The sequence below is a fragment of the Gopherus flavomarginatus genome, chromosome 11 (genome assembly GCF_025201925.1).
Source record: "Gopherus flavomarginatus isolate rGopFla2 chromosome 11, rGopFla2.mat.asm, whole genome shotgun sequence".
NCBI lineage: Eukaryota > Metazoa > Chordata > Testudines > Testudinidae > Gopherus > Gopherus flavomarginatus.
In genome coordinates, this window is record NC_066627.1 from 31,725,079 (window position 1) to 31,738,454 (window position 13,376).

Genomic DNA, 13,376 nt, shown 5'->3' on the forward strand with positions numbered 1-13,376 from the left:
TCTCGGTGATAGACATCGTTGGGACACAATCATAGCCACAGGTGCAAAAGCCAAGCCTCCCCAGCAGCATGAAGAGCACAGGGTGGTCAGTACGGGGCTGCACTGTTACTAGTATAGCAGTAAGTAAACTTGGAGTTATACATCAAGTATCATGGATGTGTGCCTGGATATTATACAAGGGATTTCTTTTGTTGAAGCTCTTGTCTGAATGCCTGCCTTCAGTGGGGTAGGCCCTGTTCTCAGGTAGTCTGGTGTAAATCAGTGGAGCAGCTTCACTGAAGTATGCCTGACCTAAGAACTACTGTACAAAGTACATACCTGCTGACTGAGACCTTTCTGTTCCATGCAATATTTATTTGCTTTGTTTATATTCAGTCCACCAGTTCTCTCTCTCTTGTTACTTGGATGGCTCCAAGATAAATCTCCATCCACTCAATATAAGCAGAGGCATTAAAAAAAATCCAGGGAGTTATTTACGCTATATTACTCTGGTGTAAGAGAGAGGAATCTGACCCACTAACTATACACATTGCACAGTGTGTAAAATACAGTGTCTGTAATGCTGTGACAAATTGAATGGGAAAGAGCAGTAAATGTTGATTTTTTTTTTTCAAACCGCCCCTATTATAGAAATGAAGGGGTCACAGGAGTTAAGAAAGAAAAATCTATTTTTCTGTTCCTAAATTCACTGACATTAGTCCCTCTTGGGATGTGTTCTTTAAGAGCTCACAGTGGAGGAATTAATTATTATGAAAATAGAGATGTCTTGTTATCAAAATGTGTTGCTGAAAAGCCTGGAAGTTGAATTTTCAAGTGATTTCAGAGCTATGTAGAGCAGGGATTCCTGGTCTGTCTGCATAATCTAGGAAGCCTTGATTGTTTTTATGTGTAACTGCTTGTGGTGTGGTTGTGTGAAACAGCAAATGCAACAAAGGGATGTGGCTGTATCGGGGCTGCCAAGGGGGTTTACATCATTGGTTTGGCCTGAGATGACAACTCTGCCCAATGGGAGAAGGATCAGGGTGCCCATTGGGTAGCAAGGATGCTCTGAGAGTAACCTTGTTCTGCCGAGGAAAAGTGCCAGCCTGGCTCTCTCTTTAACCAGGGCACTTAAGAGCAATGGCAGTAGTAGAGTCTTTCTCAGCTCTGACCTAGAGAGATCACCTCAGAGAGGTGAGATGGGCCATTTACTCCTTGGCTCTTCTGCTGTCAGGGAGGAGACCATTAGCACAAGTTCTAGTGGTGACTTGGGATGTGGACACCTGTCCACTTGGAATGGGATCCAACTCTTCTCACATGGACCATCAAGTAGCCTTTAGAAGGCAGTGACCTTCAGGCACTGTTGAACTGGAAATCCAGAAGCAAAAGGCTCTCTATCCCATTCCCAAACCCAAGGCCATCTAGTCTCCTTGCTGTGCCTTGTGAAGTATTTTTTTCCCTTCTCCTTTCTTGTAGGTTTTTAAGAATCTTCAGCTGTTCATGGAGAACAAGCAGCCTGAGGATGACCTCTTTGACAGACTCAATGTAAGCAACAATATTGCTTCAGAGCTCCTTAATCTAATCCTAGTGATTCTTGCTATGCTGTTAGACCAGAGGTGGGCAAACTACGGCCCGCAGGCCACATCCGGTCTGTAGGACCATCCTGCCTGGCCTTTGAGCTCCTGGCCAGGGAGGCTAGCCCCCAACCCCTCCCCTGCTGTGCCCCACAGCCTCAGCTCGCCGAGCTGCCAGTGCTCTGGACAGCGGGGCTGCGAGCTCCTGCCAGGCAGCACAGCTGCAAAAGCATGGCTGGCTCTGTCCGGGCGGCACGGCTGCCAGTCCTGGTGCTGTGAGCGGCATGGTAAGGGGGTAGGGGTGGGGGGGTTGGATAACAGGCAGTGGGTCCTGGGGAGCAGTCAGGGGACAGGGAGCAGGGGGCAGTTGGATGGGGCGGAGGTTCTAGGGGCCTGTTAGGGGGCAGGGGTGTGGATAGGAGTCGGGACAGGGAACGGGGGGGTTGAATAGGGGGGTGAGGTCCTGGGGGCTGGTTAGAGGTGGGGGTCCTGGGAGGGGGCGGTCAGGGGACAAGAAGCGGGGGGGTTGGATGAGGTTCTGAGGGGGGGCAGTCAGGGGTCGGGAAGTGGGAGGGGGCAGATATGGGGTGGGGCCCAGGCTGTTTGAGGAGGCACAGCCTTCCCTACCCAGCCCTCCATACAGTTTCGGAACCCAGATGTGGCCCTCAGGCCAAAAAGTTTGATCACCCCTGTATTAGACGAACATGGTACGACGGCTCTGTTGTTTTTGCCAGCCAACAGCAAATTGTACTGCCGCAGAGAAGGCCTAGATTTCATCTGACTCTTTCCAGTGGGCCTGGCAGAGACTGGCACAGAGGCAACAGCCATTTGTCTCCAGTAGAGATGTGCACATTTAAGTGACTGGTCTAAAACCTCAGTCTTTAAGCAGTCTGGCTTGCTCTGACTAAGGGCTTGTTGCTATGCAACAGCAGCCTAAGCATGGGGAGGAGGCATGGGATGTGTGAGGTGAATGCCTTGCTGTCCAACCCCCTCCCCCCACACACTTTCAGATCAACTTGAACACTGAAGGACCTGAGTGCTCCTACTGAGGTGAGATTGACCCACCCCCATGTATTGGGGCCAAAAGTATAACAGTGAAGCAAGAATTGCTTTGCCATTCATTCAGGTGGTCACATCAGATGCTAGTTCTTCCTCCTCCCTAGTCTCCATCAATGCCGATCTAAAGCCCAGTTCCACCCCAGCCCCTTGTTCGCTTTGTCAATAGTTGTAGCTACCACATATTCCATTATTCCTATATTGGCTTAAGGAACACATAGGAAGATTCCAGGCATGGGTTACATATTTTCCTTGCCTGGATCATAGTGTGTGTACCTAGAAATTCACAGCTAAACCTCTGGTCCAATGGCAAGACTGTGAGTCTAGCAAGGATGCAAATATTCGGAAGGATTCTAGTCCTAATGCTGGAGTGACTGAAACCTCAAACTCTTTCTGCTCCCATAGACCAGTATCTTAAATAAACATCTTCAAGACCTCATGGAGGGCCTGACAGCCAAGGTATTCCGTACTTACAATGCCTCCATCACGCTACAGCAGCAGCTAAAAGAACTCACTACCCGTAAGTGCTATTGTCTGGGACCACCTAGCCTCATTTGTGGTGATGATTTGTGTGATGGTGATGCCTTGGGTTGGATCTCTGAGGTGTCTCAGTGAGTACAAAATGGTCTTGCTGGATAACGAGGGCCAAAACCCTAGGAAGGGGATGGACAAGTTACTTAGGATGAAACGCGGCTTAGGATTTTCCCCCCCAAAACTCTCCCCTCCATCAACTTAAGCCCAAGGTTTGACCTCCCTTGAAGTGTTTAGATTATTGGGAAAGTATGTTCTGGTCTCTCACAAGGCTGTCTTGTCCCACTCTAGTGGCACAAGGCAATCTCAAAGAGGACATTACTGGCTTCCTAGGGATTCCCTTAAAATGCCAGGTGGCATAGGGTTGGCTATTCTAGACCTGTGCTACTCCCCTTGCAGCCCCCAACATAGGAGGCATGGCTGATGCGGGAGAGTTTGTTAAGGGAACAGCCCTTTGGCTACTGGCTTGCACTGGGGATGGGCCAGTGACCTCAAGATTGGGGTAATGCAGACTTGGCCTACAGCCATCTTTGGTGTATTCATACCATCATCCCCAGGTGTCCTGCAACCAGCAAAGCTAGGTCTCCAGGACCTGCCCCCCACTATTTTGATGCGTGTTTTATCTTAAGAAATTTAAAATTTTAGAAGTGACCCTTTGAGGTGGGGAGAGAGGGAGAGTGGCTGTGTCCTGGAAAATCCCCCGCCTCTATGCATCTGAGACATGCAGGGCAACATTAGTACTTGGCCATTTGTGTAACGCCATCCATCCAAATGCTGCACAAAACATGGATGAGCCAATGAGCCAACCCCTCTTCTAAGGCAGGGAATTATTGTCCTTCCTACAGAAGGGGGAATGGTGGCTTAGCACAGTTAAATGTCAGGCCCAAGGTTATGTAATATCAAGAAGAGTCCTGACCCTGCTCTGACTGCTAGATATGCTGCCCCTAATAATAATATATGGAGATGTACCTATCTCACAGAGTGGGAAGCGACCCTGAAAAGTCATTGAGTCCAGCCCCCTGTCTTCACTAGCAGGGCCAAGTACTGATTTTTGTCCCAAATCCCCAGGTGGCCCCCTCAGGGTTTGAACTCTCAATCCTGGGTTTAGTAGGCCAGTGCTCAAACCACTGAGCTATCCCTCTCAACCTCTCTGTTGTTGCCCAAAATTACTCATGACTTTAGTACACAAAGAGAAGAAAATAACATCTTTAACTCCTTGGTGCCAGGATAAATGTATTTAAATGCAGTGCAGGGGCCGGCATACTAGAGATGAATGCAGACTAACTTAGCCTCATTAGTGAATATGAATCAGTAAAAGCAATGGTGCATGCATGTCCATGGCTGCTCAATCTCTCAGAATTGTTTCACCTGCTTTTCAACTTTTTCAGCGGATGATAACATCCCAGCAAAGATTCTTTCCTATAACCGTGCCAATAGAGCTGTTGCTATTCTGTGTAACCACCAGAGGGCGCCACCAAAGACTTTTGAGAAATCCATGATGAATCTACAAACAAAGGTAATTTTTAGTCTGTTTCAGATTACAGACAGAGCTAGAAATCACTTTTTTCCTTTGGTTGTGGGTATATCATCATTTGAATCTAATTGCAGTGTATCAAACTCCACTAAAGGGGAGTCCACTTTCCACTGCCAACGGAGTGCTAATGTGACTGGGTCTGAAACCACTCTGTCTTGTAAGGCGAGTCCTCTGGTTTTTAAAGGAAATCTTCCACCTTGAAGACAGATCATCTGAGACACAAGCACCCTTCTCCACTGGGAGAGAACAAAATCTGCCACCTCTGAGCTGACTTTCTGCCCCAACCAACCAATCAGGTGCCGAGGGCATAAGCTGGCTTTCTGGGCCAAAAAAGTCCCTAGAATGTCTTTCTTGCAAGATATCACTTTTCCCTCAGCAAAGTCTGATTTGCACGCTGAGGACACACTACAGAGCTTAACTTAAAACCACAGTCCTTTTCTCTGATTTGTGGCCCTGAAAGGAAACCAGAGTGGGTGTCTGCTCCCTTCAGAGTGGCCTGGTAGACCTTTGTATCAATGCAGCTTTTGTGCGCAGTGCACTCTACTCCGCTAACTCGACCTCTTCCTTTACAGATTGTTTCTGACGAAGGCCATGAGGTCAAAATTTGGCTAGGTCTGTTCACAGCCTGACTTTAAAATAACCCTCTCAATAAGGTGTTCTGTTTTAGCACTGGGATGTTCTCTTGCTTCTGTAACACCTAACCTGGCTGCCCCCACCCCTGATTTTTACAGTTGAATTGAGTTGTTACCTTGGGAGGAGGTGGAGAGTATGAAAATAACAGTTAAGGACTGAGGAGCTGGGAGTCTTTAAACCTTACTAGATCCCAAGCTCAGGCTGACTGTCTGGATTCAGTTCTTGATATTTTTTGGAAGATTACAAGAGCATGGAATCCTCATGCTTCAGGGCATAAACTGATCACCAGCCTGGGTCAGGAAATGTCCCTCCATGGGATTGTATGGCACATTTTGATAAATTTTTATTGGTTTGCATCCAGCGTACTCAGAGAGGCTAACCGACTAAATGGGCTATTGGCCAGCTCTGCTTTGGCAGATCCTACTGTACTTCCACTCCGTTCCTTTGCTCAGATGCCAGTTCCTGAGCAGTAACCAGAGGCTTTATCCTACATACCACCTTCTGGTTGGAGCTCTCCATTCCTAATGCCATAGGAACCTCTTACTATGAGAAAGACGTTCCCCTCTGCACCGTCCACAAGCTGGTCTCTGTGCACAGCACATTTGAAATCCCAATGGCCTAATTTTTACAAAAGTGATTAGTGATTTGGAGTGACTCTGTTTTTCCAGTGTTCACCTTGACACCTTGGAAGGACTTGATTGTCAGAGGCCACAAATCCATAGGAAATTAGACACCATTACGGTGTCTAAGTCACTAGTCACTTTTGAAACTGTAGGCCCAGTGTGTGAGGACTTATTTAAAGCCCCATCTGGCTCTTCTGCTATGGATTAGATCCAGGCTCGTGTCCCACTCAGACATAGACATATACTTCACTGGTTGAATCCCAGGCCCTTCAATACAGGTGGCAAATCTGCTAGGAGGGTTTGTACAGTTCCCCTGGATGTCAGCGAACCCCTCTTCTGTAGTCGTTCATGCTTTGTGGGTCTGACTCCTAATTCCCACCCTGCTCTCTGGGTTTTTGCCTCTTCCAGATTGATGCCAAGAAGGACCAGTTAGCCGATGCCAGGAGAGAACTGAAAAGCGCCAAAGCCGATGCCAAGGTCCGGAGGGATGAAAAGTCCAAAAAGTAAGTCTGACTTCAGTGCGGCTAAGCTGTAAAAGGTCTTACAACGGCAGCACAGGGCGGTAACCCAAAACGGGATTGCTACTGCAGCCATGCTGCTTCAAATACCTCCCCCCTTCCCTCCAGATCCGTGATCCTCCAAATTTTTGTTCCCCACCCCTCATGCTTTCAGGCCTGCATTAGCAAATGGCCACCTCGCTGAGGAGCATACTGTAGTCTGTCATTGTCTCTCCTTCTGTGGTCACTAGCAAGCTGCATGGATCTCTGCTTTTCACAACATACCCTCACCTCCAGTGCTTGCATGAGCTCAGCATGTGGCTGATGGTTTAGTGAGAGACGAAGCAAGTCTGTGACAGGAGAGTGCAGAACACTGCTCAGAATCCCCAGATCACATCTTGTGGGCCTATTAGTGGGCCGTCTTCACTCTGTTAGCTTTCAGTCTCTCAGGAAAGACATCATTTTGTTATGACTCGTCAAAACCTCTCTCTGTCCTGCTCCGCCAAACAGGCCGTACCCACCCACCTACCTACCTCTCCTTGGAAGCAGTTTGCTGAGCAGTGTGCTTTCCTTCTGGTGCACAGAGTAGGAGATGGATGGTATCTTAGTGTCTACTCCAGTAGAAACTACAGAGCAGCGTGTTGGGTGCTGAATGCAAAAACCAGCTAGGAGCATACACTTGTACTTAGACTTCCAAGGGGGCACTCTACAAACAGAATAGAAAAAATGACCCTCTTTCAGATCAGACTGAATACTGCACTCTTGTGCTTAATAGATGATCTCATGCCAGGCTTTAAAACTGGGGGTTCTTTTTATATGGGAATAGGAATGTTACCTCTAGAGTCCTGGACAAATTCCAGCTAAGGGAACTGCATTCTGCCTCCTTAAAACGTTATCAGATAGCTTTAGTTGATACCAGATTCTTGATTTTGTGTATTGAACTATTTAAAGTGTTGTCAGCTTTCACCTCGGTGATGGCTGCATCTCAGTCCTGATTGGCATCATTTGCCAAGCACTGGATCTTTTCAGGGAAGGTGCAAGTTACTAGGGTCTCTTTGAATCCGTGTAGGGTAATAATGTAACCCCACGAAGGCCAAGCTCTTTCTGAACAGTTCCCTGATTCTTTCCCCACCCACAGGACAGTAGAGAGCAAGAAAAAAGCCATGCAGAGGATTGAGGAGCAGCTGATGAAGCTGGAGGTTCAGGCCACAGACAGAGAGGAGAACAAGCAAATTGCCTTGAGCACCTCCAAACTCAACTACCTGGATCCCAGGATCTCAGTTGCCTGGTAAGCTGCCATGTGGGGAAGGATTTCTGCCAGTCCCTGTGCTGTGTTCTCTGAGTGGTGGGAGGCTTTAGCATTGCTCTGATCCATTTCCAGGCAGTAGCTTGACCCTCTCGGAAATCTCAGCCTCTCTGAATCTTTTGTATTTTAGGCCAACCTCAATCATTATTTTTTCTAAGAGCACCTTCCAGCAGCAGCTGCAGTCTCTCTGGGACCAAAAGAGCAGTGACCATTTACATTGTTGTCTCTTACATTTGGTGTCTTAATTTAGCATCTGTAGAGGTTAGAGACAGGCATACTGTGAACACTTCCTTCCTCTCCCCCTCAGCTCTCCTAGCACATCTCTTTTCTCTGGCCAGCCACGCCATTCTGCTCATTATTTCAGGCCTTAGCCCCTTCTGAGCAGACACTGCAATCATGCCAGTTCTGTGAGGGAAGCGGCTTGCGATGTGAACAGTCTCAACCGAACCTCTGTCAGACTCAGGAGTTGGAGATTCTGCAGTCAGAGGTGAATTTAGCCTTTTAAATTGCCTACGGTATTAGAAATTCCTACGGCAAAGGCTTCTGTTTGAGGAGAGGTGGCTGTTGCCAAAGGATCTCCACTTTGCTTTCAATGCATGCATATAGACAAGATGAAAAACTCTTCAGCAGCCTGGCTGGTTCTTAGCAAAGATACACCTGTCCTGTGATCTCTGTTAGCCATCCTAACTTCTCCTTAGCTACTAGCACTTGCAGGATGGTTTGCAACTTGAACATTATCCTTGTGAGTTAACTCCATCCCAAAGTAATCACTCCGAGTGACTAAAACAGCTTGGACTTGCTAGTCGCAGGTCCTGCCATGTGACATTGGAAAGGTGTTGTGTAGTAACATCTCAAACGTGACCTGTGATCACAGTGATGGGGACAGATAAGGGTGCCGATCCCCCTGAGTTTGGCATGGTTGGAGGATTGGAGGACTGTGGGAAGGGAGGTAAATCTGCAGCAGGCAGGTTGGGTAGTGGGTGAGGTTGGGAAGGAGGCACAGCAAATTGTAAGTTCTTTGACACGAGCACTGTGTTGTACACCTTTTGTGTACCATGCCAAGCGCAGTGGAGTCCTGTCCCCGATTAGCCCCTCTCTGCAAATATTAAGGAGAGGGACAGCTAGCGGTATAATTCCCCACTCTGAACCTTAGCATCCAAAAGATGGGGTACCAGCATGAATTCCTCTAAGCTCAATTACCAGCTTAGTACTTGTAGCGCTGCCACCAACCAGGAATTTGAGTGCCTGGTACACTCCGGTCCCCCCCAAAACCTTGCCCGGGGGCCCCCAAGACCCAGTCCCTCTGGATCTTAACACAAGGAAAGTAAACCCTTTCCCTCACCATTGCCTCTCCCAGACTTCCCCTCCCTGGGTTCCCCTGGAAGATCACTGTGATTCAAACTTCTTGAATCTTAAAACAGAGAGGAAAATTCACCTTCCCCTCTCCTTCTCTCTCCCCCTCCCAGATTCTCCCTGAGAAAGAAAGTAATCCTAACACAGAGAGAAATTTAACCTTTCTATCCCCCTTCCCTCCTTTTTCCCCACCAATTCCCTGGTGGATCCAGACCCAGTCCCCTGGGGTCTCACCAGAATAAAAAAAAACAATCAGGTTCTTAAACAAGAAAAGCTTTTAATTAAAGAAAGAAAAAACAGTAAAAATTATCTTTGTAAATTTAAGATGGAATATGTTACAGGGTCTTTCAGCTATAGACACTGGGAATACCCTCCCAGCATAAGTATACAAGTACAAATTAAAATCCTTCCAGCCAAATACACATTTGCAAATAAAGAAAACAAACATAAGCCTAACTCGCCTTATCACCTAGTACTTACTATTTTGAATCTATAAGAACCTGTATCAGGGAGATTGGAGAGAAACCTTGTTGCACGTCTGGTCACTCTCAGAACCCAGAGAGAACAACAACCAAAAACTTAACAGCACACGCAAAAACTTCCCTCCCTCAAGATTTGAAAGTATCCTGTCCTCTGATTGGTCCTCTGGTCAGGTGACAGCCAGGCTCATTGAACTTGTTAACCCTTTACAGTCAGAAGAGACATAAAGTACTCCTGTTCTATTAACCCTTAACTATCTGTTTATGACAGCCCCTCTATGCAAATATTAAGGAGAGGGACAGCTAGCAGCAAGCTGAGTTAGTCAAGAATTGTGAATAGGGGTTGGCAAGTGTGGTGGGAGATGTGACCTGGGGTGGAGGGAGAACCAGCTTTGTATGAGCCAGTGAGTAGGGGGGCACAAGAGACAACAGAAAAAAGGTTGCATTGGAGCAAAAAGGATAATGATCCTCGGACAGGTGCTTCTATTAAGAGAACATGTTTGTGAGTCCGGGTGACTAACTTTTTGTCTCCTTCTCTCCTGCAGGTGTAAGAAGTGGGGAATTCCTATAGAGAAGATTTATAACAAAACCCAACGAGAGAAATTTGCCTGGGCAATTGACATGGCAGAAGAAGATTATGAGTTTTAACCTGTTTTTAATGAGCTGGATTTTATGGAAAAAGGGGTGGGGGGGGGAAGCCTGGTTTTAGGGAGATTGATAAACTGTGAGCCTTACTTGTCCTAATTGTGGGGGAGGGGGTAAGGAGGGGCAAGCGAGCATCAGACAAAGAAATCAACGTCTTTGAGAAAAGATAAACCTGGAAATATTATAAAGGAGCTGAGCCAGTTGTCCTATGGACAACTTATTTAAAAATGTTTCAGAGATCCAAATTCTAGCTGTATGGTTTTTTGTTTTTTTTTTTGTTTTGTTTCTCTCGAGGCAGGGCAAGTGGATGGGGGATTTGTCAATCTTCCACCAGGCAAATTCATCATTACACTGAAGAGCTTGGGGGATCTTTTAGCTACTGTATACAAAATCCAATTATATTGGTGCGTTTTTACAGTTAGGGTTTTGCAATAACTTCTATATTTTAATAGAAAATGGACTCCTTAACCCCTGCCCCTCCCTCTGCCCCATTTCAGGAATTTAACAAAATTTTAAAACCCAACGCACCTGACACAGCTGTCACGATGGTCATGGAGATACCTGCTTTTATTTTATTTTATTTTTTGTTAGTTTTACTCAAAACAATCGTGGCATCGGAACATGAATTTAATAAAAATGCAAAACAACCCACCACATCTGTTCAAAGCAAAGCATGATGGGAAGATGCTTCCTGACTTGAGTGTTCTTTTTTAAATGTGAATTTTTATTTCTTTTAATTATTTTTAAATATTTAAACATTTTTCTTCTTGATCTTAAAGATCGTGTAGATTTGGGGGGGAAGATTGGGAGGGACGGATGAGTGTGGGGGGGGAGGGATGAGTGTGGAATTTGAGGAGAAATGAAATCAGTGACAGACAATTTTCCCATCATCCTTTGTTCTGAGCATGTTCTATACACTTCAAGAATACCCACTTTTTAAGTTTGGCAGACTGTTTTCTTTGCTTCCCCCTTTTTTTAACCCCTCTCCCCTCTTTTACTTGAAAGATTTTATTGTGTAAAAAGAAGTTTCACAGGTCAATAAATTTCGAGGGAAATGAGCATTGGTCCAAAAAAGGAAAAATAATCAAGATTTTAGGGCTTTTATTTTTTCTTTTGTAATTGTGTACAAAAATTTTAAAAATTAAAAAGCAGAATTTTAATGTGAAACCTTTTTTTTTTTTTTTTTTTTTTTCTGGCTATAATCATTAGTTTTAGAGGCATTGTTAGCTTAGTGTGTGTGAGAAGACCATTTCCCGCAGTCTTTCCTCAACAAGTATCTTCTATTTTTATCATGAATTCCCTTTTAATCAACTGTAGGTTATTTAAAATAAATTCCTACAACTTAACCGAACGTTGGCGTTTGTGTGTTCTTCTGTCCAACTACCCACGGGGCCAACAGCAGCCTCCATCAGTGAAAGCCTCACTAAAGGGGTGTGGTTTAGGTGTGACAAAGCAACCTGTTAGCCCTCCTCCTCAACATGTGCAAGCTCCCATAACATGGTCACTGGACAGTGCACTGGACTGGGAGTCAGGAGAATTGTGGGGTAGTCCTAGCTCTGCCACTGGTCTAGTGTGTAACCATTGGGTGAATCACTTCACCTATACCTCTGACTTCCTTCCCACCCGTTGTCTGTCTAGATTGGGGACAGCAATTTTCTCATTGTATTTATACAGCACCTGGCACAATGGGACACTGCCATTACACAAAGAACACCTCAAGCTGTAATCTCATTGCAGCTCATAGACTAAACTGTTCTTAGGCTGGGTCAGTAGTTGGATATGAGAGCTTCAAAGAAAGCCGGGTGTTCCAAAAAGTGCTTTTGGTGATTCAGTGGGTGGCACTCTCCCTCTGAAACTGTGACCTCATGTGGTACTAGGGACACTGTGTGTCTGGAAGGGCCAGATTTTTGATGAGCTCTAAAATTGAGATTCTGATTTATGAGTGGTCTTTGGATCCCGTAGAATTTTCTACCACAGTCGAAGATGTTTGCCCTGACATTGTCATTGTGCTGCCTTTCTAAACTGTTCCTTGTGCATTGTGTTGGCTAACTCGTCTTCACTTGTCTTCCTAGCTGTTGTGTGGTGTTTGCGGTGTGCTGGATTTCATCCCAGTGCTGGGGGGAGCGCACAGCCCTCTGCTGTCCAGTTGGAGGATGGAGACTCAAGATAAAGGGGTAGTAATATAGGAGTCTTACTTTATTTTCACGCGATCGACTGTTCTTCCTCTGTTCCAATCTTGGTGATGCTGATAGATGAGAGAGAGATGATCTGACTTTCATCAAGTCTGAACCTGCTGTACACTGTCATGCTGGATGGCTCCTGCAGCTTCCCCACTTGCACTTGCTGTAAGACTGGATTTCCCTGGATTTGAGTGTATGTGAAAACATGAGTGTCTGGTTAAAAACGATCATTCCATTCCAAGGGCCTGCTCCTGCAAGCTTTCCATGAACAGAGCTGCCCCTGTGGTCGGTGGGAGTTCATTGTACAATGCAGGGCTGTCATCTGGATATCTATTCTCAAGATGGGGCTGGTCTCTTGAAAGGGCTTTCCTGTATGTGTGCAGGCTGTACAAGGGGAGTGGAACAGATAAGGGGCAGTGCTGGAAAGCAATGAGTTGTCGAATGGGTGATATGGTGCATTGCTGGGAAATGGAGCTGCCGTTATGGGCTTAGCAATGGCTCATGCAGCTGTGGGTGCTATAAGCTATTGGAGTACAAGAAGATTGTAGGCCGGGTGACAGGAGATTTCCTGCCCCTCCACGAAAGGTTCCTTAACTTCCTTTAGAGAGAAACTGGAAACAAATACCAGTGGGGCTTCCACCTTGCCTCAAAGAACAGTGCGGCACGCTCTGCTCTGGCAGGGCTGTATAACACCAGCGCTGGATAGAAGCCCTCATTCTGACCATGGGACTTCCCTTGGCTCAGAGTGTAGGGAAACGAGTGATACTTCAGAGAGCTCCAGTTGTACCCTCATTTTTCCCCAGGCCAGCAAACTCAGCATGCCCCACTTCAGTAGTGTTTGAGTTGATGATGGTCTCGACCAGTTCTGCGTGGATGAGCCTCAGCACTGGACCCCCTGTATGATCCGTAGCTTGGGGGAGAAAGGCTAAGGAAGCTGACCTGCCCTCCCACCCCTATAGCTGCTTCCTGCACACTAGGGCATTGGG

At 46.4% G+C, this 13,376-nt stretch overlaps 1 protein-coding gene across 2 annotated transcripts in view; it reads left to right on the top strand.

Moving 5' to 3' along the window:
- Positions 1-11,561, top strand: part of TOP1 (DNA topoisomerase I) — an 80,466-nt gene extending 68,905 nt beyond the window's left edge. The window contains exons 16-21 of one of the 2 annotated variants that reach the window (XM_050917307.1): positions 1,456-1,524; positions 3,015-3,129; positions 4,529-4,656; positions 6,339-6,433; positions 7,566-7,715; positions 10,111-11,561. In XM_050917307.1, coding sequence (XP_050773264.1) covers positions 1,456-1,524; positions 3,015-3,129; positions 4,529-4,656; positions 6,339-6,433; positions 7,566-7,715; positions 10,111-10,213 — 660 coding nt within the window. In that variant the 3' untranslated portion in view covers positions 10,214-11,561. Of the gene's footprint in view, positions 1-1,455; positions 1,525-3,014; positions 3,130-4,528; positions 4,657-4,748; positions 6,319-6,338; positions 6,434-7,565; positions 7,716-10,110 lie in introns of those variants that run through there. The other variant, XM_050917308.1, reaches the window with a different exon arrangement.
- Positions 11,562-13,376: the final 1,815 nt, after the last annotated feature.